The 25,794-nt window shown below is 40.1% G+C and overlaps 1 protein-coding gene across 3 annotated transcripts in view; it reads left to right on the top strand.

The window, feature by feature from the left end:
• MPPED2 (metallophosphoesterase domain containing 2) overlaps positions 1-25,794 on the top strand; it is a 108,737-nt gene that overhangs the window by 49,783 nt on the left and 33,160 nt on the right. For all 3 annotated transcript variants that reach the window (XM_056355035.1, XM_056355036.1, XM_056355037.1), the window contains exon 4: positions 9,822-10,047. In XM_056355035.1, coding sequence (XP_056211010.1) covers positions 9,822-10,047 — 226 coding nt within the window. The remainder of the gene's footprint in view (positions 1-9,821; positions 10,048-25,794) is intronic.

The raw sequence follows: 25,794 nt of genomic DNA, 5'->3' as shown, positions 1-25,794 counted from the left end.
TTTAGTTCAGGTTTTGGATTTCTCTTCTTCCAGCTTGGAAAAGGAAGAAGCAATTCCCAAGAAACACCAGCATTGCCATCCAAAGATATGTTTAAAACCACCTTTGAACATCAGACTTGCCTCTCATACTTAAATGTTTACAAGTGGAAGCACCAAACATGATCACAGGGTGAAATTTCAAGAGCAGCTAATTACTTTAGCACATTGGAGAATGTTACATTTGTCAGAGTTATTAAAAAGCTGTTGTCCTGCTTTTAGGCAGCAGTACACGGTTTTAAAACCTTTGGGATACTATAAAAATATTTTATCTGACTTCTTCATTTTCCTTTCAGTTTATTTTCCTTGCGATTATTCTTGCTGCCCCTGCTTATTATTTTTTCCCTTACTGTTATGGGAATTTATCCATGTTACATTAGTATTGGTAGTCAGGTAAGTCTGAGCCCCAGTATGTTTAGTGGTTTAGCAGCAGTGTGCTCAAAAATCATAGTTTTGAAATGAAGGATTTCATCTCCATGCATAAAAATTGAGAAGTTACGTAAAATCTACTGTATTATAGAAAGAAAATTAAAATAGTTACCAGCAGTTTCTTGGTTTATGTATTTGAGATTTTTTGGTCTCATAAGATGCTCTGACCACCTTCCTAGGATGCAGAAAAAAAGGATGCATTTGGAGGGGTTTTTTTAGAAATACTCACTAGGCTTTACCAGGCTGTGAGGCAGAGGGAGGTATGTGCCTGCTGCTGTGTGCATTTGTAAGTCTCAAAGACTTTAATTTAAAAATCAGAAAACGTATTATGGGGACAAGTTCAAAGTAGGATGGATTCAGGATGTTTCTGGTGATTATATGTGTTTCCCTTGATTTTTTAATATTAAAATCGGTAGTAGATGTTGGAAGTGTCCTGATAGGGGTGTGCATTTCAACCCTGTGCACAGAAAAGGAGGTTCAACTGCATACATAAAGGTGGTCCCTGTCAATAAGGCAGAAAAATTTGGGGCAGAATCTAAATCTGGGTCCTGCATTCATAATTCTTATTTCCTTCCTTAAGTTTTCTTTCAGTAAGTAGTGAGAAATTTATATCCAGACTTGTTTCTCTTTTAACTAAATATTTTGCTTTGTCTGGAAGATCTTGTCCCTGGTCTTTTGCAACGTGAAAATATACATGTACGTGAAAATACCAAGACATTGTCTGTGATAATTGTGATTAGCTTAATTACTTTCTGTATAATTGTTTCTCAAGATGACCTCCTTTTTGATGGCTTTTAATCATTTATTTTAGGAAAAAAAGACTCAATTGGAAATGTAAATTACAGAGACAAAGGGTATGTTACGGGAAGTAGGTCCAGATCTGTTTGTGTCAGACAGTGACTGTTGGGTTTTATATTCTTAAGATTCATGGAGAAAAATCATTTAAATTGATACAATATGTGCGTGCACAAGGTAATATCAACAACCAATATATTATTTCAAAATCTGGTGAGTTTCTTTATAGAGGATTAGGTTATATAGTGTGGGGGGACTCCGAAAAGAAAATAGAATTGTGTATTGATGCCTTTAGAAATATTATTTGAGGGCAATAAAATGTTCCCTGAAATTCCCTCCTGAGTGGAGAAAATGGAGTTTGTTTGCAGTAATTGCATTTTCTAGCATTTGCTTTTGCACTTTCCAATATGAGTTAAGCCAATTGGAACCTGTGATCTCGTTTTGCTTATTGGCAAAAGTACCATGTAAATTGATCTGTGATGCATTTATAGAGAAAGCTTTGAAAATTTTGAAATAGAGATGGCTTTTTCTTATTAGATTTGGATAGTATTAGGGTTCATTTCTGTATTTTAGCCTAATGTAATAGTAACCAAAACTGTTCTTTTCAATTTAGTCTTAATCAAGTTCAAGGAGAACATTTTTGCTTAGCCCCACTGGCACTGTGAAGGCAGAGTTTTATGTACCTGTTCTCAGCCTTGGTATTCAGAGTTCAAGATCTGAGCCATTCAAAACCACACCGAGCTGAAACTGGTTTAAAACTTGTCAGCCCTGCTACATTAAGATCTTGATTGCAAGAGAAAATGTAAAATCCTGTTGGACAAGGTATAACGTATTTCTCCAGGGGAGTATACGTGCACTGTAGTCCTTAAACTACAGGGGGTTAGGTGCAAATCTCATTATAATAAGTGTAAACATGGGGTAATTCTGTTTAGGGGAACACCCTTCATTCAGCTCTGCCAGGCAAAAGATGTTCTTGCCTGAAAACCTTGCAGATTTGCCCGGGTGAGTGCCGTTTCACTTACAGGATCTCTTTGGATGTGCGCCCATAGCACCAGTGCAGCCGTGGTAGTGCTTTATGTATTGCTTTGCTGTGGGAAAGCGAGGAGTAGCAGGAACTACCATTTGTGCAAGAAGCATTTTTAAAAGTGAAAGGGAAGAGGAAGGCTATTGCCATTTCCAGGGAGGGTGTTGTTTTCAGAATTTGCTAAATTTAAAGGGAAACTTCATAGTGGTCAGCTTTTTTGATGTTAAGTTAGGTGGGGTTTTTTTTCTTTTTTTTTTTTCCTCTTGAAAGCTCCATTTTTTAGGTTACATAATTACAAGCCTGCTTTTCCAGGAACTAGGAAGCAATCTGTGCTGCTTCTGTGTCAGATTTCATAATTTTAAAGTCAATTTGGGGGACTTTTTACACCTCACTTTGGCAAGTGCTGTGAGCGGCAAAATGTGGAGGATTTTTGTTTTTGAGGTTAGGCTAAACAAAAACTTCAGATTCGGTCTGTTTCAAAACAAATGCCATGTATTGATTGATAAAACTTTCCATGTTTCAAAGAATGTTTTAATAACAGTAGCCCAGTGAAATTCAAAACAACTCTTGAGATCAAAACCCAACACAAGTTATGTTCAGGGTAACACTAAGGAAGGTGTGGAACACTGAAGTGAAACAAAAGATTGTTGTTGTGCCACGTTTTTCCTTCTAACAGGGAGGAGAAGGATATTAATCACAAACAGTTACATTAGAATAATGTTATGGTTGAGACATAAATACATAAAAGCAAGGAATTGTTACAGATGTCAGAGCATCACGTGATCAGACCCCTCGCTGACGCGGTCCTGCAGTGCGGGGTTCCTGCTGCTCTTGGTGACGTTGTGCAAAATTTGCTGTTTACCTATGGGAGAGAGAAGGAGTGGAAGCGCTTGGTATTAGGTACCACTGACTCTGCAGTGTCAGACTTCTCCTGAATGCCCGTACAGGTCCCGCGGCACCGTATCTGCGGTCACTGGGACTGTGTTTGCTGCAGTACCTTGGTGCTGCATTGCTGAGTTATAGGTACTGAGGCAAGAGTCACTCGGTACTTCCTTGCTTTCATGGGTTTATGGCTCGACCTTGGCATTATTGTAACGTAGTTTTTTGTGTTTAATGTTTCTTAGACTTGGTTTTCCATTGCCAGCATGGAAGAAATCGTAATGCATGAGTTTCAGAGGAGAAGGTAGCAGTCTGAACCTGCTGTGTGGCTCGATCCTCAAGTGTGAGTATTAACGCTAGAGCTGTCAGGCCTTGTGAAAATTAATGAAGCCTGACGGTTACAGAGTGAAAGGTCAGAGGCAGAGCTTGCACTTACCTAACATTTCTGTTTTGTTGTGTCTAACAGCGTTTTCAACAAAGGGGAGCTTTAATGTACAAGCATTAGATTTATCACAGGAATTCAAGGATCTCAGCCTTTGCTTCTCCCTGTGCTGTGGTCTGATGTTTTCTTTGCATAAAGGCAAAACAGTTAAACTTCCATTCATCTGCTCGTCTTGCTGTTGCCCATGTGTGTTTTGCCTTTATTTTTTCCTTTCCAAAATCTTCTTTATTCTTTTGCAGAGGGAGGGGGGGAAAAAAAAAAAGGCATCTGAACTGATGATAGTTTAAAAAGCTGGTTGTATAGTTTTCATCAAGAAGATTTTGAGAGATCTTGTATTTCAGTTCTTTGTACTTCTTGAGAAGCATGTTTTGGTTTTGTGCATGTTCTGTCTTTTATTTGCCTGCTTTTTTGTTTTTGATTATTTCATTCTGTAGATTTCTACAGATGCAGAGGGGTAAAATACATAGAAATTAATGAGTCACATTTTCAGCCAGTGTGTTGGCTGACATCAGTTTCAGCTATTCGGTTGGGCACTTCTTGTAAAGGCTGTTTGTTTAAAACAGTAGGAATAGTTTCACAGTCAGTTGGTCAGTCTCATTCTAGAAAACTGTTTTTCCTACCCAGTTTTGAATCTTGGTGCCTGAAGTTGATTGTTGATGAGAGAAGTCCAGCTTATCATTGGAAAGCTGGAGCCTGTGCAACTGTACTTATGTTGTACTGACTCATTTGTTTCTGCCAAAGAAGAAATGAGCGCCTTTGAGATGTTCTTTGTTTTAAAAAGCTGAAGGGGGTCTGTGTGTGTTAAGCTGTAAATGCTGGAAAAAGAGAGAAACCGTGGCCCTGAGATGCAGCGGGCTTTCCGTGAGAAACCTGTGTGAAGAGTTAGAGCGCTGCGGACCAGTTGCAGGTTGTGCTGGTTGCCCTTGCCTGCTGCCCGTGGGCAGGTGGGCAGCTGTGGTCAGACATCTGATAGCAACCTGTGCTGCTGGGGGCATGGAAAGCCCATGGGAAAGACACAAAATCTGCTCCTTCAGAGTTTATCTCTGGATGCGTATGTGGTTGGCTATGGGTGAATGCTCCGTGACCAGTTTTGCACTTCTGAAGCGTGTGTGATATACCGTAAATTCAAGACGATTCATTTGTACATATTTCTCTCTTTTTTAAGGGACTAAGATTTGTACTTCAAGATTTCTCAGCCCGTTTCTCAACATATGGCCAAAGGGTCTGTGGGGCTATGAAATGGGCATGAAAAAACTTCGCATTTCATGGAAGTGTTGTGTGGTTTGAATAGTTAATGCATGCATATGCATATTCAGAGCTTCACATCAAAAGCACTTGCATAGCATTGGTGTGTAAATACAGGTTTCTACCACTTTATAGTCAACTAGTATCACATTATTGCTTATTTCCCTACTTCCCTGTGGGTTTTGTAGGTAAGAGCAGTCAAAAAAAACCCTGTGTAATTTTCTATTTTTGTAGGGACTCGGCAGTTAACATTCATTGCCAGTCAGACTCCTTTTCAAGTCTGGCAGCTCTACAGAACTTGGGTTGTGTGACTGAATTGTACTCATACGAAGCATGGCATTAAAATGGATCAGTTGTTCAATAGATTATGGACTCCTAGGATCACCTACTTGAGGTGAACTTAAAAAAAACCCAGTGGAACACCTGATTACATAGCTTAAAAAACCCCAATGCCCTCCATCCCCTGCTGTCTCCCCAGCTTCCCCCTTGTCCCGTGTAATAGGTGTATTTAAAGTCAGTCTGTTGGTCTGCTAACACTGTAAAGTGATGTATGGGGTTGCAGCCAGCAAAAGTCCTGCCTTACCAGTGTTCACGGGGCTGCATTCTTTTTTTGCTACATCAGTTTTCAGCTGGATCAGTTTCCTGATCCACTGTGCTCTGCAGCCACTGAGTCCTTGTGGTAGCAGAGGTGTGGTGGCACAGGAGTGAGGATGAACGCTTGGGAGACGAAGGTGGGTGGGACTGTAGCTTGAGGGTTGACTTGTTAAAATGAGAAGTCACAGAAACCTTCTGAGACTCCCAGATTAATGTATTTGCTGTAAAAAATTAGATTTTTACGAGGTACTCACAGTTAGCTATCTTTGCTTTTATTTGAGTAAGAGTTACACTGACCTTTTGTCTTCCAGAGGAGAACAAATTGTCTAATTGCAATATTTTCATGATCAATTATTACATTGTGCCCTTGCTTCTACTGTTGAGGGCGTGTGTTGAAAAACATCTTAGCCAAAATAAATATATTTTGAAGGTATGTGCGCACACACACATGCACCCTGTGTGTGTATATACACATAAATTCACAGTATTTAAAATACTTCAGTATAAGTGACTCTACCTAACAGGCTTGGTGCCCTCATATTTTTTAGTAGCTTTAATCTTAGCATATTGATCTCGCCTGTTAAACAGTTAAGTATTTTTAATATAAACTCAGTTATTGCCTTGGGAGTTGACAATTGGGATTTCTGAAGTGTTCGTCCCAACAAACAGATCAAACTCTTTTCCTGCTTGGGAAGAGATTCTTCTGTTTTCCAGACTCACAGTATAAATTAGAATGAATAATATTACTGATGCACGATGGAAAATTTAGTAGTTAGGAAATTAGACTAATAAAGACCAAATGTAGCTAATAAAAATTTAGTGAAGGAAAATGAGGAAATGCCTTTCAACCTGTGTATTGTGCTGCAGCGTCTCTCTGTACAGACAGCGCGGACATAGATAGGCAGAGATAATCTGGTCAAGATGAAACTAAAATACTGTGAAGTAGGATAGTTTTGTGTGTGGCTGTTTATCCTTCCATATTAAACACAGAAGGTCAGCAGATTATAGACAAAGGGCAGGACTGCCGAAAGAAAACACGCCAAAGTATTTCAGAAAGAATTCAGAAAGAAGAAAAAATTCAGAGAGAATGAAGGTTTTGTGCTGCCACAGGGCCTTTCAGGAAGGGAAAAACTGAATGCGATGAATAAATAGCTAATCTGATTGCAGGTAATTTATTACTGTGATTAGTGCTATATAGTCTTTCCTGGGGGAAGAGGAAAGAAATGGATGAGACTTCCTCCTGCTGCTCCCCTTTGCTTGTGCCTGGCTTTTGATGCGTTTGCATTTTGATGAGTGGTGTTGCTCATCGCCAACTCCAAGGAGATGAGAGCAAAATGTGAGGTTGTGAGGTCGGGGAGCTAGGTGGGGAGCCAGGTCAGACCTTGGCACTCATTCTGTGGTAAATGTTAAAAGTATGTGCAGAAATAGAGTGAAGCACATCTCGTGTGGTCGCTGGGCGGGGGGGCGCGGGTCTGCAGCTGTGCATCCACAGCATCCCTGCCCGCGCACCAGCTGGCAGGTTCTGGGTGCGTGGTGCCGCTCAGCTGGGGCTCCTGGGTAGGTGCTGGTGGACTTGGGTCCACATGGGGCTTCTTCTCTGATACCTCTTTTGCCTTATTTCTCCGTCCTGGTCTTTCTTGGTCCTTAAGTTTCACTGGTGGGGCCACATCCTGAGCCTCCCCAGTGGCACAGGGAGGAGGCTTTTCTCTCCCAGAGCCCCCCTGGCTCCCTGGTGCCTTCCTGGCTCTTAACTGACCAACCAGCCTCTCCTTAGTCCTAAGAACATCAACAGCTGTCTTGTCACCAACTGCAGTAAATACTGTTTGGTTTTCCTTACTGATGTCAGGTGCTTCTGTAACATATATAAGTTTTACATTTCTATGTTTTAATAATCACTGCTGCCACCGTGGGTTTGTCTTTTCACATCCTGTGTGTCTTCAAAGTGAGCCCTCTTTTTCAAGGTGTCAAGATAAAAAACCATTGACTTCAAGCAAAAATATTCTAGACTTAATTGGACATAATGTCAGCAAAATGCACTGATTTTCAAGTCTATCAAAATAAATGGGAGGACACTTATCCAATAAGATGAAAAGTTTTCTCTGCTAAAACTGGCAAATGTTGATAACTTGGCAGAAACCTGAATTTAACTTCTCCATCCTACTTCTCCAAGAATCTTATCACATCTAGCTTGTTTTGGGGGGATTGATAGTTATGACAAGCGTGTCAAATTTCATGCCGGTGGTATCTTTTACATTTCCTGAGAGAGGAGAAAATAGCAATTTTACCTTGTGCCCAGGGGTCACAGAGAGCAGGAATTGTAGGTACCTGCCACATTGAGTTTTTAAATAAAAATGAATTGCAGAGCAGCATGTAGCAGAGATGAGGGAAGAGGGAAAGGAGTGAGGCATAAACTGTAGAGAAGCATTTATTGCATCTTCTGCAGCTTTTAATCTAATGCAGCACCACAGAGTTATGAATATGTATGATCTGCATTTTGTTCAGATGTGAGGTGCCTATGAAGATACTTGCTTGGTTTTTCTTCCAAGAGATTTGTGGCTTTTTGGTTTTCTATCCAGAATTAACTGATGTTGCAAAGATGATGTTTGTATAGGTGTCTTGTGTAATTCCTGTTCTGTGCTGTAAATTTTGAGAAGCAGAGGGTTTTGACTGGTTCCTCATAAGGCTGATTTAGGGGAAAGTTATTTTTGTAAATATTTTTAGCTTCACTTTGAAACTGACTTTAAAAAAATAAACCACAAACCCAAACAGTTTTGAAAGCTGAAAGAGGTTTTAAACTAGCCAAGCCACATCTGTTCAGGAGAGCTTTATTCATGAGAAGTATATAGCACCTGATTCTGTGTTCCTCAGGAAAGATATCAGGAGGACCAGAACTGGGAGATGGACCCATAGATTTCCACATTCATTCTGTTGCCTTTATGGAAAAAAACCCCACAACTAAACCCACAAAAAAAACCCCAAACCCCCCCACAAACCCAACCTATTCTAAATGACTATTAGGAATAAATACCAAAGTGAATGATGTGGTATAAGAGTAGGAAATCAGGCTTATGGTGAAGGCAATAGAAGTCAGCTTTGATGCAAACTTACGTGTGATTTTTGGCAAGTCACGGTGGGACAGATTTTGTAAAAGAACCTCACTTCTGTGAAGACACTGTGTTATGGGACACATATTTTTAAGAGCTCAACACCCAGTGTGTTTATTTGGAAGATCTGGCACTGATTGTTGGTACTAAGTTCTTGAAAATCTGTCTCTGAACTCCAGAAATCTGGCTCCACGGGCCTGATCCATGCCTCCTTCCAAACAGTGGGAATAGTTGCCCCAAATGGGGTAATCAAGTCCATATTATTTGTCTCTGACCCTCACAGTAAATGAATTAACCACAATTCCTTTTTCCTACCTTACATCTTACTTGCCTGAATCTCGTGCTTTCTTTTACACCTGTACTTCTTACAGAAATGAGCTACTACCACATATATATATATATATATGTGTGTGTGTATGTATATATAAATAGTAAGAATAAAGTGAAAGTCCATTGCAAATGAACTGAAGCTTTGGAGAGCAGGTTAGATCTGAAATAAATGCCACTTGTCTAATTCAGTACCCGGTGCCTAGTACCCTCACAACAGACTTGAAGCATCCTAGGGTCGCTGCTCTGCCCACCCACTCAGCCACCTGTGGCATCTCCCTGCAGCCCCCTCCTGTGGGCTGGGACTCAGGACTGCTGACTCTGACCCAGTCCCATCAATTAAGCAGAGTTGCACCAGGGAAGATATAGATTGGATATTAGGAAAAAATTTCCTCGCTGAAAGGATGCTCAAGCATTGGAATGGACTGCCCAGGGACATGGTGGAATCACCATCCCTAGACGTGTTCAAAAAACATGTAGATGCGGTGCTTGGGGACATGGTTTAGTCGTGGACTTGGCAGTGCTGGGTTAACGGTTGGACTTGATGATCTTAGAGGTCTTTTCCAGCCTGAATGGTGCTGTGATTCCAAGTGGTAGGACTCAGTGTCACATCTTAGGCTAATTTAAACCAGTGTGTCATCAGCTGAAAGCAAGGGAGCAGTGGTGGTTTATGCCACCTTTGGAGCTCGTTTGGTGCCTACCAGTGCGCTTTAACTCTGCAGTACACAGTTTTGGTTGTGACATTGCTTTGTGTCCTGTTACTTTACATTTCAACATCATTTCACTCAGTGGAAGAGAAGCAGCAGTAATAACTTCTGCTCAACATGGAGATGCACACAGATCTTGGGTATTTCATTCTGTTGCTGCTAGCTGTCTACTTATTGTGCCGGCAACGCTGGTGTGGGAGGAAAATGTGCTAATTAAGTCCTCTTTTTTGTTATTTCAGGAAACCTACCATATGAATATAAAATAGTGATTGCTGGGAATCATGAACTGACATTTGATAAGGAATTCATGGCAGACCTTGTTAAACAAGATTACTACCGCTTTCCCTCTGTGTCCAAATTGAAACCAGAGGACTTTGACAATGTTCAGTCACTCCTGACAAATAGTATTTACTTACAAGATTCAGAGGTAACAGTTAAAGGATTCCGAATATACGGTGCCCCATGGTAAGTCTCAATTTAAACTTTCTTTGCTGTTTATTACTTGAACTGCAGCAGGAATCATTCCTGTTGAAAATGCATGAAGCTGCTTTGTTGTATTGCCCCGCAGAACAGTATCAAACTTAACTGTAAACCACCTTGAAACAATTGCCACTTTGTTTTTGTGTGTGTGTGTATAAATAGGCTATTTTTAGCCACGTGTGGGAAATAAGACAAAAGGAATTGTAATTATTTCTATTCTGCCTGCTGAATGCACTTAAAAAATTGCAAGTTCAATATCCACTCTGTGCTTGTGGATTAACTGCAGTGTCATCTTGGTATGTATTAGAGAAGCTTCGGTACACTGTGTGCTGCTTGGGTACATGTGTCTGCTGTGCTAATAGATTAGTGTGGTAGCATTTAATACGCACACAGCACAAGGTACAAGGCAGCAGGTGCTTTAAGCATTATTTCTGATCAGTTCTAGGCTTTTTTTGCTTTTAAAGTTGTGACAATGAAATTGCAAGCCAGTTTTGATCGCATTCCACCCCTGTGCCAAGCATATGCAGGAAACATTTCTGTCCAGTTTTGCAGTAAGGAGAGACTTCCTTGTTTTTTCTACACGTTGTTTGTGACGCCTGATACCTCTCTGTGTGGAGACTTGAGCAGCACTTGTTTTAAATTCTCATGCTAACAACAGCCATGGTCCTTTCAGGCTGTACCAGAAACCTCAACTTCAGTGATGGTGATAATCGTTATGCTACTTGGTGTTCTTAGTCGTCAGCTGACGTACTTAAATGCTAATTTATGTCCACCTGTAAGAAGGGTTTGTTATAATCTTATAACTTAGATTTTTGGTGCCAGGCTTGCTTTAAAGGTGAAAGTAGGAGAGGAAGGGGGAGTGGCAAGGGTTGAACCAAAGAATTGGGCAAACCTATACAGATATTAGAAATTTTCCCCTTCATCTCATCTCTATTGACTTTTCACTTGGCCTGCAGGCCTTGGTGATTCATGCAGCACCACACACGTTGACACTTCTGACAGTGCTTCTTTTGGTCATGTTGTGTCCATTAGTGCTGGCTACAAAATTGTAATCTAGCTCTGTATCTCACATTCTTCACTTAAGCTACTAATTTTTTTTTAATTTAAGTCAGCCTTTAGCTTGTTGTTTAAATCAGCCTGACATTGCTCAGCTAAAAAAAAATAATTAAATACTCTAAATCCTGCAGCATCAGCTAATTGAGAAAGGTGATCTTAATTCAGCTTAGGAGTCACCTCTTACAGACATTTCAAAGTAACTTTTTTAGTAATAGCTTATAACACACAAAAAGAAGACAGGGCACCTAAGGCCTTGGGTAGCATGAGGTGGATTTGAGACTTGCTGTAAGGCGAGCAGTCATGTGGGCTGGAAGGTTGGCTGCTAAGATTGAGGTTGTGTTCGCCTTCTTTCGTATGTATGCCTTGGACTGAGAGGGCTTGTATTCTGCAGGCATCCCGTGATAATGAAGTGTAGGCATCTTTTCAAATTTATTTGGGGCAGATTTACGTGAACTCTGCTTACTACGGAGCTGCTGGAGAGATCTGGAGAACATAGAATCCAAGTCTGGGCAAGAGCAAGCTTAGTGTTCTGAAATGGAGAACTGTGTGATATGCCTTTGCATTTGCATTTATATGTACTGGCAAAATGTACTGATCTTTACCCCTTTTTCACTTCCCGAATCCATAATGGCAATCTGTTACCCTCTTGTCTCCAGCTGCATTTGGAAGTTCTTTAATTTTGCAGGTATACATACGGATTTAGGACGTTTGTTTTGAAATATTAAGGGATGCTGCATCAAGGAACTGAGGTGTTTTAACCATAACAAGTGAACGGCATATGTATGAAGCTATCATTTTGAGTAGAGCTTTTTAGATCAGCTAGTTTGTGTTCGGAGCATAGAGATGCAGTGTCGCCTTTTCTTCGCCCCCCCCCCCCCCCCCCCCTCGCTCTTTTTTTTTTTTTTTTTTAAAATAATGACTGTTCCTGGAAAATGTGAAAATTCAGCTAGCTTCCTGCATTTTAGTTGGCCTTTGAGAGGAAGGAAAAGTCACATCAGATACTAGAAAAATCTGTTCCAAATCTGTTCTGTGCCTGGAAACTGAGACAGAATGATCAGACAAGACCGTTAGCACTTCTTAAATTTTTTCTCCTTCTCCTCCAATCACATCTCACTCTGTTACTATAAATCTTCAGATTACCCCAAAGGAAGGGAATTTGTGGGGGTTTTGTATGTATTTATGGCCTCCTTACTCCAATTAGTTCTGTCACAGTAGTGGAACACTGGTCATTAACCCAGAAGATGCTCCAACCCGAAAATGAGATAAGTTGGCATGTTCAATTTATGTGCATTTTTGTAAGTATTTCCAGAGGGAAAAAAATCTCATTTGCCGATAAAGCTACTGGTTTTAATTTAAAAAGAGGGATCAAACCAAGAATAACAGCTGTGATTCTGGAGGTTTCAGCCTGTCAGGGGTTTCTAAGAAGTAATTGCCAGGATACTGGGAAAACTGGCTATAAGTCATCTATTTAGAAAATGTAAATTGCAACTCAGTGTAACTACAGAAAAGAAATATCAGTCCATATTCATTACATGTTATTACTCATGGTACATCTGAAAGCTTTCTAAAGACCTAAGAGAATTCAAGTAGTGCCTCCTAACTTACAATTTAGTAGAATTTGTATGTAGAAAATAACTTACAATACACAGGAGCATTCATGTGTATTTGCAATTGGAATGTGCGGTGGTGCATATCAACAGCCTCTAAGGAGCAGAAAATTTGAATTTAGCCTGATGGTTCTGAGAGTATTAAATGGCATTAGCTGGAGGGGAGTAGAAAACAAAAGTATCAGCCCCTAAAAGAGAAAAGAGCAAGGGTGGGACATGAATCACATTTGGAGCTCTGCTCATTTTCAGAGGAGGAAAATGTAACTTGACATTTTCACACCTTAAATAGGAGATTTGTTGATGTACCTTGAAGGAGCAAAATGGCTGAAGACTTTCCATTTGGTTTATAGATAACAATCCACAAAAACATTTCCCTCCTTTCTCTTCCTTCTGATTTTATCCTATGAACCTGGCTTGTTTGGTGGGATAATGATCGATAGTTTATACTTTGTGCAGTCAAAACTCTTAAAGATTCTAAGGGAAACATTTTCTCCTTTGGAAATTTGAGATTGAGGATACTTATTGAACAGGACAAAAAGCACAGGCAGTAATCGATACAGGAATTTTTTAATCTTGAAGTTCCCTTTGTGACGTATATGTAAGCATAACTCATACTGATGTATCTGTAGAAGGGTAAGGAGAGACAGTCTGTTTTTACTGCAGCTTCAGGTGCTGAATATGTATGTTTTATTTAAATTCAAATGTTATTGTAAAATATGAGGGTTTTAAAAATTATATTTGAGATTGTTCATCCATGCTAAGGACTGAGTTTACTGTAGTATGCTATAGATGTTTGAATACAAATATTCTAGCAGTGTCTGTTTTTTAATGAAGCTTTAAAAGCATTCAAACCACCAGAGAATTGCAGTTAACCGGAGCCAGAATTTGTTTAAACCACATTTTGACAGAAATAATTGTTCAGGGAGAATATTTTTATCTGGGTTTTTTTGTTCTGCTCTTCAGCTCTACAGGTAGCTTTTTTGGTTTGTTTGAAAGATGGGTGTAGTTGAAATGGAAAAAATATTCTGCTAAACTTGTGTGCATAGAAATGTATGGTAGTTAATTTCATGAATAATGAGGCAACAGACTTATTCATGGATTTTAAATTCTGTTCTCTGGAAAAAAATCCACAAAAAATGTCACAACCCATAAATATAAAATCTAATAAACAATAATTTACATTATTTTTTGCTGTTAAAATATATGGACATGATCCAGCCATATCTAACAGAATTAAAAGATCCAAGACTTTCAGCATATATATGTGTTTAGATAACTATAGGTAGACGAATTTTTTTGAGGGACGAAGATGTTTAATAGAAAAGCTAATTCAATATAAAGCAATGCGTTTGAATGGTTAATGGAATCAATTTTATGGAAATAACGGAAAAGCACAAACGTAAAAGATTAAAATTGATTATTTAAATAGTGATTGAAATCTGCTATTTACATCATTGTGATGATAATCAATTCATCCTGAATGAAGCTGGGAATAAAGCTCTTCCCTTCTGACAGGAACAGCAGCATTGTTCAGCAATATCCTGCACGTTTGTCAAGTTGTAGCTTGTTCAGGTCTCAAGAACAGAAGCACAAAGCTGGCCTCCCAGATGCTTTTAATGAATACTAGTGGGTTTTTCCTATGTCCAAGAATTTGATCTGTACGGTGATCCAGAGGTCAAGAACAAACGGCTCGCTATCGCTCACCTCTGCGAAGCCAAAGCTTTCATTTGCTTTTTTTAGTAACTCTAGAGGAAGTGCCTTAACTCTTTTTCAGAAGCAAAATTTTAATTGGCATGGATAATGCAGCCTTAAGAAAGTACAGACAGGTTCAACCATCTCCTTTAAAAATAACGTTTTGTGCAATTTTTTTTTCTTTTCTTTTCTTTTTAGCCCCGTGTAAATTTTGGCGGTTTCATCAAATGGTTCTGACTCAGTTTGGAATTATTTCTGTAAATGTTTTTTCCCCCTGTTTCATTTGCAATCTATTTTAATATGAGTAGCTCTAAGTTAGTACCTCTCCCTTGTTTTGATCAATGTTTTCAGACTTTGTGTTTATCCTGTCAGAAAAGCGTCAGATGCTGGTTTTTTTCTTTTCAATTATAAGTTTTGTAATGCATCATGGATTTTGCTGACAGTCTTCAAGTTCTTGAAATAGCAAGCAAATTAACAGCAGATATTGAGCGTGAGGACTGGAAAACCAATTGGCAACTCACATGATGGGATTCAGATATACTGATGGGTTCGAATGGATCTCATTTCTTTTATTTTCATAGTCTTAGTGGGCAATTAGCTTGTGCCTAAAAAAGGGAGGAATAGAAACTGAACGACTCAGCAATAAAGTTCTTCATTGCTATTTAGTAGAGAGGAAACCCCAGGGGAGACTGGACAAGACTGTTGGTGTTGTACCAGTTTTTGAGAAATTCTGGTGTTTATGCAGTGGAAGTCAGCAACTGAGAAAAATATTGGCAAAGACTGAAGTCTTCTGTCTGTGTGTTAAACAAACACACCGCCACCGTAGCGTGGTTGTGTTTAAAGGTGCAGGCTCCTGTTTCATTTTTCTTGGCATTTGTCCTTCAGGTCTCTCATTTTAGGATCCAGGAATGTATTCCCCCGGTCTAGAATTGCAGCGGTTTGCTTACATTTTTTGCCTTGTTAGGAATGTCTTGTTGGGATTTTTCTTCAGTCTCCTTGATATCAGAGTCACTTCTAAGTAAAAAAAAATGTCCTGTTTACTTCTAAAAGCTTGCTTTCTTTGTTTTCTTTCCTTTTTCCATTCCTTTTTTTCTTATAGTGGAATGTTTATAATTTTAAATATATTATCTCATAAGTCATTTTTAATACTGTGATGCTGACCTGTCCTAACTGATTCTTTGGAAAGCTCTGCATCCTGGCACTAGGGCAGATCATGAAGTCTTAACCTTTTCTTCAGGCTTGACTTCAGCAGGAATAAGAATTTTAGAGTATTCATTACTAGCGTAACGCACAAACTGTGCCTGTTTGTGGGTGGAAGTCTAGCCAGTTAAAACAGACACAAAATGATAGCTCTCCTAACTCTTTTGAATCTTTCCTAGTGTGGAAACGGGGGTTTGAGTTCCTGCAGAGCAGTACCAAGCAGATGATTGTGGGAATCTGCTCCATATCTCAAATTCCTGCTCCGTTTTCCTGGAGTTCAGCAGGTGCTGTGCAAAAAAGCAAAGAGCCGGAATGAGCGTGAGCTGTGCTGTTGAGGGGCTAATTATTTATGGTGGTCTCCTGTTTGTGGGTTGAAGTGTAGTTTGCCCAACAACGAGGTAATTTTGATACACAAGTTGTGCATACAAAACCCACAGGTTGTGCTTCTGTTTTGCTTTGGTTTTGTGTTTTTTTTCCCTTGCCAGCTGCCTGGGAACAAGAAGTTTTCTTTCCTTCTGCTGAACACTGGGATAACACAGTGGTCAACATGGCATTTGTGTATGCTGAGCAGGCTGAAAGCATTTGCACCCAGCGAGGAGCTAGGAAGAATAGGGATTAACTAGGATACTATAAAACTCCTGACATTTCCAACTTGGTTGCTACAGACTTCACCTTGGGAGGAGGTCTGAACCCCCTGAAAGAATAGGATCTGGGGAAAGAGGAGGGAAGGTGAGAGTTAAGCCAAATGTGGAGATAAGCAGTTCCTTATGGGGATTGCACTCAGTGCTGTGTGTTGATGCCTGCTTGAATAAATTCTTCCATGTGGCTTCTGCGCTTCAGGACTCCTGCTTTTCCATTTTCTCCTACCTGTATGTGCACCATGCCTCTTTGTGGTAGTCTGGTGCAGAAGGGAAGAAAGACAAAACTGAAAATACCATGCTCTTAAGGTTAACCGAAAAATTACTTTGCTTGAGGACAACCACCTTCACAGTAGGAGAATGGAGAGATAAGAGAGGGGCCTGAGCTTTGATAAGCTGGCATCAGAGCAGATTTTGCACTGGGTGGTGCTCCTCAAGCCCCATTACTTGCTTTCCTCCTTAATTGCCCCTATACCCTAAGCAAGAAGAATTAGGGAGCCGCTGGATGCTTTGAGTGACAGACAAAGAGGCTGTTGGAGGGTGTGTGGGCAAGTGCAAGCCAGGGTCTGGCTGCTGGACCACAGAGCAGGAGGACCTTCAGGGTCCCAGAGGGGCTGGTGAGCCAGAGAAACTAGAATTCCAGCGAGGAGCTAAGCGGGACACCAAGGCTTTGCAGTTGGGGTTGGCAGACTACATGAGGGCTGTATCACTGGAAGGGCGAAGCCCATCCAGCCCAACATGCACGAACACATGTGTGTTTCCAGCACGGTATTTTGATCCAAACAACACATCAGTGCATTTTGTGGGCTGTTATCGGCAGTGCTGCTGCACTGGATGCATGAATCATTTCTAAGTCAGGAGTTGTGACCCTGGATGAGAAGGCGCTACTACATGGGCTACATGAAGTAGTCATGAAGACTACAGGAGACTTCACAGTGCAGGTGTCAGCCCACACTGGAGAAATGTAGCAACCCCCTCCATGCTTCAACAGGGTACCTAAATGTGCCAAGTTTGGGACATGGGTAGGTTCACTGACTCAGGGAGGTTTGTAATAAGCTTTAATTAAATATATAATTATCAGTTATGTGCAGATACACGTATTAGTAGCTTTGCTGAGTTAAGTTGTAATTGGAAAAATAGGGATTACTTTCAAGTGTATTTATAAGATGTGGTGAAATGAATGAGATTGGGGTTGGGGAGAGGGACGATGGGGGAGAAGGTAGGTCTTGTCCTGTGTATTGTCAGGTGTGTGGAATAGGTGTAGTCTACGGGTGGTTTGCTTCATAGTTCATCTATTCAGGGCAAACAGGAAACAATTTTGGAAGGATTTACATTGTTTCAGGTAGAACTGGTGGTAAACCTCATATGATGTGATAGTGATAAAATGCACTAGAAATGGAAGAGAATTTGTGTTTGAAAAACTGTGTTTGGTTTTAATACAGAAGTCAAGTAGCAAGTGACTAGATTTTGTAAGCTCCCAGTCAAGGATAAGATTCCTGATGACTTTTCTTCAAGATGATTTCGGTCATATTTATCTAATACTTATTGATCAGAATGCTGACTTTACCCTGACATGTATAAAAAGCTTAAAGTCACAGAGGCTATGAAATAAAGCAAAAATTGCACAAGCACTTCAAATAAGAGAACACTGATCGTGAATCTGAGCATAGACATAAAGGTCAAGAGTGACAGCTACATTCATCAGGTTTTCATGAGAATCCGTTCAGCAGAATAGATCTGGCACCTTATTTCAGAAGTGGTCAACACTCACGGATTCAGTTCAAAATCAATGAGACCGCTGAGTATTTATAACCACCTCTAAAATGTTGAGGTGCTAGTCTGTATTATGGTTTGTATGCATCTAAAGTATGAGAGTTGCTGACATTTCTGACTCTGCTAGTTAAATTTCAGAATCTTAATATGGCTGAGAGCTATGTTTGTGTATGTGTACACAGGGAGAAAGCTTAAGCAGTGGTTTACAAGCAGGAAGAGGTCAACAGCTTATCATTGTGCCTCCATAGACGTGGCTGAGTTGCATACACCCTTGAGTAAGTACAGCTGGCCTCACAAGCTGCGATGCCTTGCTATCTCCTCAGTTACTTTTGCACAGACAAGCACATCGTTTTATGGCGTGCATGCAGTGTACCTGGGAGAAAGTAATGGGGTTTGCCACCTAGTAACTCCATTCTGTGTTCCTCTTCTTTAGTGTTTTAGATAAACGCTAAACACAGTATCCTTCAATATATGTGCTTAGCGGTTTGCCTTACATACTGACATGCATGTCATGCTTGGAAACCCTGTGCCTGTGGCTACTTTGACAGAGGAAATGATGCTTCCTAGAAAATGAGCTCATGATGATTTGCAGCCATCTGAGAAGTGTGTTTTATTTATTTTGCATTAAATAATGTTGTAAGTACTTGAGTATTGTACCTGCAGATCTGCCAACATGTCTGTCCTCTGCTTCTGGAGAGCTCTCACTTTTTATGCTTCAGCAGTGTTTGCTGGTTGGGTAGGACAAACACGAGAGTTGTGTGGTCTGGTTCTTCAAAGAGCCGGTTGATTTCTGTACCTATGTGAATCGGTGTATCTTACAGACAAAAGCTGATATTTGCAGCTGCTAACTGTATTGCTCTCGTGAGTAAGGTTTCTGGGTTCGTACCCTGGCAATATACTTACAGATTGTGTATCGCCTCAAACTTCATATAAGAAAGCTTTATGTAAGAAGGATGAATCTTTCAGTCTCCTTTTCCTGGCACAGATTTTAATGCATCTTGTTTCCAAAACTGGGAATGTAATAAAAAGAAACCGCAAGAAAGGTGTTCTCTTTAACACCTCTCTTGGTGTTCCATCTGGGCTGCTTGGGCCACTTCCATGTCCTGCACCACAGTGAAATGGAGGAGAAAGGCAAACTGAGTGCTCTGAAAGCTGTAATCCTAAAGTGTTCCCATTTTTAATATGGGATGCCCCAATACACTGTAGTCTCCAGGGTTATGGGTACCTACCTGGATTTGTTTTTTCAGTTCTTAGTAAGTTTGTCTCCCTCTTTGTTTGTGAATAGAACACAGGTTTTGCATTTGTTAAGAAACCTGGAAAGTACCATTTTAAGGAAGAATGTCTTCCACTGCCTAACTTGAAGATCCTTTTTTATAAATTCCTAGATTTATAAGATTCAGGAATGCGTTGCTTATGTTCTTGCATGTAGAGCATTGGAAGAGGTAGAGCTTTTGGAAGAGCTTAGCAAATATGTAAAGAAGTCAAGTATAAATCACTCTGAAAATACTGTTTAATCTGTCTGTAGATAGAGATACTCTGTTGTCACATCATGGATGAAATCCATCCTTCTTGAAGTTAGAAGGATTTTTTTAGTTTGTTCAGGATTTTGGACAGCAGATTGCACATGCTTAATGAAGCACTGGCAAAGGGTGGTACCTGCAGTTGTTCTTCAACTCTGAAGCAGGCACAGACACAGCTTTTTGTGTTGCGATTATCTTCACCATGTTTTGTTATAGCCAGTCATACTGAACACTTTCAAAAGCAGAGAAGTAGAGGTGAAAAAGTTTCATCATTTTCTATATGGTATTTGTGTAGACACCGCACATAGTTCATGCATAGCTTCTAATTGTTGTTGAACGTTAGCAAATTCCAAGTGATGAAAAAAGGTCTGTTACCTTGCATTTTGGTTCAAAGGTATTTATTTGTAGGACTCTTCTCTGGCTGAACACCTTTCCCACATGCGGTGGAATCTTGCTCAGGGCCAGCAAAATCCGCTGGCCAGGCTGGCGCAGCAGGAGCAGCACACCTCCTTGCAGGGTCAGGTGGGCTGTGTAGGATCTCTGCTGGGTCTTAGCATCTGCTAACATATTGTAGTGGCAGCAGTGTTTTTAGTAACAGTTGTTTGTTATATTCCAGTACTGTATTCGCTGGTCTATGCGTAACTGAAAGGTAAGTATAATTCCTGAAAATTTTATAATCATCTGGTATCAACAGAAATTTAAGTGATGCCTAAAGTGTGAGGTGAAAGTATGTTTTGTTTCAGCAAAGGATTTTGTTGTTTCATAAATTCTGGAGTTAAGATAGATAAAATATTCAGAGATGCAGAGGCTGATCGTCCATCTGGAAGTGAGCTGCTTTAGCACAGAGCAGCGAGACCCCGCTGTAAGGATGTGCCTTCAGCTGATAATTACTAGCAGTCCAACTACCTAGAGTGTACACCTTTTTCTTATTTATATTCTAGTCCTGTAACCTTCCCTATTCTCTTGTGCCTTTGTTCTATTAATCTACAAAACAGGGCTCGACTTGTGATTAGTCCTTAGAGGTTGTTTCTATTAATCAGGCTGCAAAACAGACCTGCTTGGATGTTCTGTTGCAAGTGCTTAATGCGCTTTCCTCATCAGTCCATGGCACAGAGCTGCTAAGGGTTGGCTTAAATGGCAATGAAATCAGTGATGTGTCTGCTGCACTTTCTTTGTGTTTACGTCTTGATTGTGTAGCTGTAGGATGGGGGAAATAGAAAGAGGAAAATAATTGCAGCCCTATAGAAAATTGCTGAAGTTAGTGACATTTGCGGCTACGTGTTGATAGAGAGCTAATGGGTGGCAGCGGGACGAGCCTGTCACACCACTACTGCTCGCTAGGTGTGTGGGGATGAGAACCGGCCCCATTTTTAAATGCGAGGATTAAAATTCAACGCTATCATAGAGTTCTAAAGATAAATCTATCCCAATAAAATTCAGAGGATCCTTTAAGATAGTGTGTATTTTTCTGCAGTAGGTAGAAAGCCAGACAGGTTTCTGCTGATGTGTCTGTAACAAAGAATAATGTAAGAGTTGGTGGAATGTAAACCAAAAAAACCCACCAAACTGATCTGTAACACTTCCATTATTAGAACTTATCGTAAAATTTGAACAATAAACAGCATATGTAGTGAGAAGCTAATCGACTTTCATTATAGAAGATATTACTAACTATAAAAGCATAATGATTTATGCTTCTAATTAAATACAGTATTTCCTCCCTGTAGGAGGAAAGTATCTATTTTTAAAATGTATCAGAAGAAACAAACCAGACCCCTAGTTATTTTTTTCTGTACTGTTCCTTTGGGTTTGTTTTTTTAAATTTTTTCTGATGTTGATTACATATTTCTTTGCCAGCTCAATAAAGTCTGTCACTGAACTAAAGTACTTGGGCTGCTGTCTGGAAAAAACCCTGGCCCTGAGGCAGCAGGGGCTGGCTCAGCTGCTCTGCTTGCCTCTTGCTGTGTTCATGCCCGTTTTTCCGTATTCCCACGACACATACCTCTATTTCTGTAGTTCACAAGCTTAAATTACCAGCTTTTGCAAAACCAGTGCAATCTTCACTCCCAGCGAAACCCACACCTGGATTCTTGTTGGCTACACTGGTGACTCCAGTCCCTTACTGCTTCGTGCCATCATTTAGCCACCGATTTGAAAGGCTTTGTGCTGCCTCACCCCCGGCTACACACTGCTTCGTTAGGCTGTGGCTTGTCCAGTTTGACCTTTCGCGGCTTAAAAAGCAGAGCCAAACGCCAGCGTGACACCGCGCTTGCCGTGGCGGCGATGCCCTCTGTTGTGCCTCATCATCGCCGTGATGCTGACACAACTGGCCGAGGGAGCGGCTGGCACGCACCCGAGTAGCCTGTTCCGCAGCAGTTTAAGGAGAAGGGGTTCCCAAATTCATCATGCCCTGCAAATTCATCGTGCCCACTCTGCGTTGTGTCAGTTGAGGAGGGGCTGGGGTTCTGGGTTCCCACCACCTTCTCCCTGCAGCAAACCTGGGCCATTACAGAGGGCTAACCGTTTGAAGGTGCCGTATAGTCAAGCCTTTTTTTCAGGGGTTTGCAGGCTATTAATAAGTCACTTAAATTAGTATGGTTTGTACTGTCCAAGGTGAGTTTCTTTCCAATTCTAGCCGTCTTTGGATAATGCTGTTTCAAAGTCGCCACTGTAAAATTTTACATATATTGTTCTTACATGGAATTCAGAAGAAATGGGTCCCCTAACATGGTGTTCTCTAGTCCTTTTCTGGTAATTTCATTTTCACCACCTATTTGTACTGGGTTTTTTTTTTCTTCTTCTTTCTTCTTTTTTCTTCCCTCCTTATCATTTCCCCAATTATCAGAGAAATCACTCTTCCTGCATTGATTCATTTCGACCAGAGTCTGGAAGGCACAGAGAATTAAATTAACTAATATTTTACTTTTGCATGTGATTAATGCTAATGCTTACAAAGAAGAAAATACTTTGCTGTGATTTAATTTTCATTCTCCAGTTGATTCCCAGTGATTTAATTTTGCAGAGGGTTGTCTCTCTGCTTATTGTCTCATATGGAATCATTGAAGTTAGGGATGGAAAAGGCCTATTAAGCCATTCTGCCCTTACAGAATTGTCTCCTAGGCTGTATTTTTGAATGTTTTGCGCAGTTTTATTGAATGGAGAAAAGGAGTTTTATTAGTTCCTTTCAAGATTGTTCCACAGTGTGGTAGGTGTTACTAATGGGAACTAATACTTGGTTTATATTCTTCCAAAGTTATTCTCATTTTTAAAAAAATAGAAAGTGTACCATGGTTGATAAGGTGATCCTAAAGGTTTCTTGTACCTTTTGTGATGTTTATATTTGTGTACCTTTCGGACCCTGGTGTCTATTACATAATATACTTAAGTCTTTGTAATCCTTTCAGATTTTTTTCTTTTGCTCACTCTTATTTCTAGTGGGTGGGGTTTTTTTTTATTCCTGGGTATTGGTTTTTTGTGGTTGGCTGTTGGGTTTTTTGTTGGTTGGTTGGTTGGATGTTTGGGGTTTTTTTCCTTTCAAAAAGTGTCACAAGAAGCTCAGAACCAAATGCCAGTATTCTGCCTGGGTGTCACTGACGTACTGTATGTCAAGGGGAGATCCTTGGCTAGTTCAAATACTGATGTTGTACAGGGATCGTATGTTTCATTGCTTCCGCAGAAAGTCCAGACTTGCGTCACACTGTCTTTTTGATGTCTCGTGATACATCTATGTGCGTAGCCCAGATCATTTTATTCTTTTTCCCATTCATGTTGCAAGCTCATACATAATCTGCTGTCAGCTGCTGCCCTTAGGTCTTTTGTTTTAGCTTAACGGGTTTCAGGTTTCTTCCTCTCACTAATTATTTATGTTTTTTTAATTCTTCTCAGATGTATTAGCCTGTTTTTTTCAGAAGGAATCCCGTTTTCTTACTTCTCTCAGTGTTTCTAACCTCCTCTTGTATAATTTCTTTCCCCACTGTCATGTTTATAACACCTCTCACTATATTGAAATCTGTGAATTTAATTAATGTGCTGTTTACCCGTTCTTCCAGATCATTAATAAAGATGTTAAATAAAACTGATCCTAATACCAATCCCTGTGGCAATCCACTAGCACTTCCCTTGTGCTGCTGCAATCTGTTTATAGCCCTTTAGCCACTATTCATCCGTGTGATAGTCCTCACAGGCAAGCTAATTCTAGGTTTTTGGAAAGGCATTATTTCACATTTTGCCAAAGTCTGGGGTGATGCAGTCTTCTATATTATTTCAATTTACTGACTTGACTGAATTTAATGTATTTACAAAAATTAAATGTGATGAAAATGGAGCTGGGTTTTTGGAGCATTTTGAAATCTTAGCAGCTGACTAGCTATAATTCTCCTTTCTTAGAGCAATTGTACCTCCTCTACTCCCCCACCCCAATTACACTGTAATTTTATTCTGTGCTGAATTTAGACTTACTAGGAGATAATTCTTAGTATCACTTCTTAATTCACGGTGTACAGATCAGTGCCACATTTCTCACTGCTTCTCCAGGATCTGTTAGTAGAAGTACTTCACATAGAATTCTTCAGTTAATATTTCAAATTCTTCAGTTAATATTTCAGACTTTGAATTGTCTGTTACTTGTCAGCAGTCATCATGGACAGAGCTTTATTGTTTTGTAATTTTACATACACACATATATATATGTGTGTGTGTCTTTGAAATTTCATTCACCCGTTTACAAAAACAACAGTAAACTCTTGCCTTAATTTTAAGTGCACGTGTTCATCCTGTGAAATTTGTAAGATTTATGTTTTTGCTTAAGTTCAGCATGGGTTTAAGTGCTTTCTTACTGTGCAGCTTGGGGGTACGTATCATTTGGTTAGTAGCCAACTGAATTTAAATGTCACTCAAAGATATTTTAAATCGCAATATGAAAAAATATTTTGCTTTATGACTTTTTACGTTGTGTACATCTACGTGAACTTTAATAATGAGTTGCATCATCAGTAGTGGAATAAAAACAATCTTGGGAAATTTCAGTTTCTTTTATGTATGTTTGGCTTGGTTTTACAAACTCAATGCAAAAATCGATTTCTACATTATAACTGTAGCACAGAGAGTTTGTCACAGCTGGGCTGGAATGGCATGCTGTTCAAATCACAGCTGAATCATCATAACCCAGAGAAGAAAAGGTATTATAATATGGGTCACAGCCTTGATTTAAGACTGTACTAATCCACAGCTATAGTAATATAAAAAAAGTAATATATAATAATATTAAAAAACAAACAAACACCACCAGGGAGTATCACAGTGTGAACGAAGAAATCCCTCGTGGTGTTGTGTGGTGCTTGTACATCACTGACCACTCTGAGCAGGGATTTCTTGCTTCTCCGGACGGAAGAGGGCACCTTCTCCAGTGACACTAAGCAGCGAGATGCTGTATTAAATGACTTTGAACACAGTAATTTTGATGTCACCCTGCAAGCATTTAAATCCCACTGAAACCGGTGAAGGGAAGGGAGGTTGTGAGACAGCTTAATCTCAGTTCCGCAGTCAGTAATGCTGGGTCTGAGCTCTGCCGTGTTACTTGTTCATACAAACTTCCTCCAAGTCAGCCGGGTTTGTGATTCATTCCCCAGAGCATCAGATAGGGAGTGTGTGCTGGCTGCAGCAGGGACACGGTTACAGCTGCTGCAGTGGTGCTCCAGATTTGGAACTGGCCAAGTTCATACTGGGTAAATGCTTTGCATCTTGTTCCTGCAGTGCTTTGGTTTGGGGGTTTGATCGAGTACATAGGTACACTGAGATGGGGTTTACTCTCTTGGTGAACGATGACTTCAGATCATAATTAGTACTGCAGTAAGATCTGCCAATAATGAATAGTGAGAGATGGCGTGACGGGTTTGGTGCCTGTCTTTGCGCTTAGGTAAACGTAAGGATGGCCCATTTGAATTAGTGCTTTCTGTATAAAGCAGGGAATGGAAAGTGGCCTTGATATATTTTCAGTGTCACTTAGCTGGCATATGTTCTTAGCATGTTGAACCCTTGAGGAGAAGTGCATTAAGAAGTTACTGTACCCATCAAAAAGCCACATGATTTGCACTAGACATGTACATGAAAGGCAAGTTCACATAGGTGACTGCTGTGAAATAATTTTGATTCAGACACCTTTCAGAAAGGTAAGTGGGTAAGAGAGAGATACAGTAAATGCATTGTTTTCTTCAGGAGGCAAACTGTTGGTTCATATGGCTTCTTGGT

This window comes from Falco biarmicus, chromosome 10 (genome assembly GCF_023638135.1).
Source record: "Falco biarmicus isolate bFalBia1 chromosome 10, bFalBia1.pri, whole genome shotgun sequence".
Lineage (NCBI taxonomy): Eukaryota > Metazoa > Chordata > Aves > Falconiformes > Falconidae > Falco > Falco biarmicus.
This window is presented reverse-complemented; position numbering and strand designations above follow the sequence as displayed.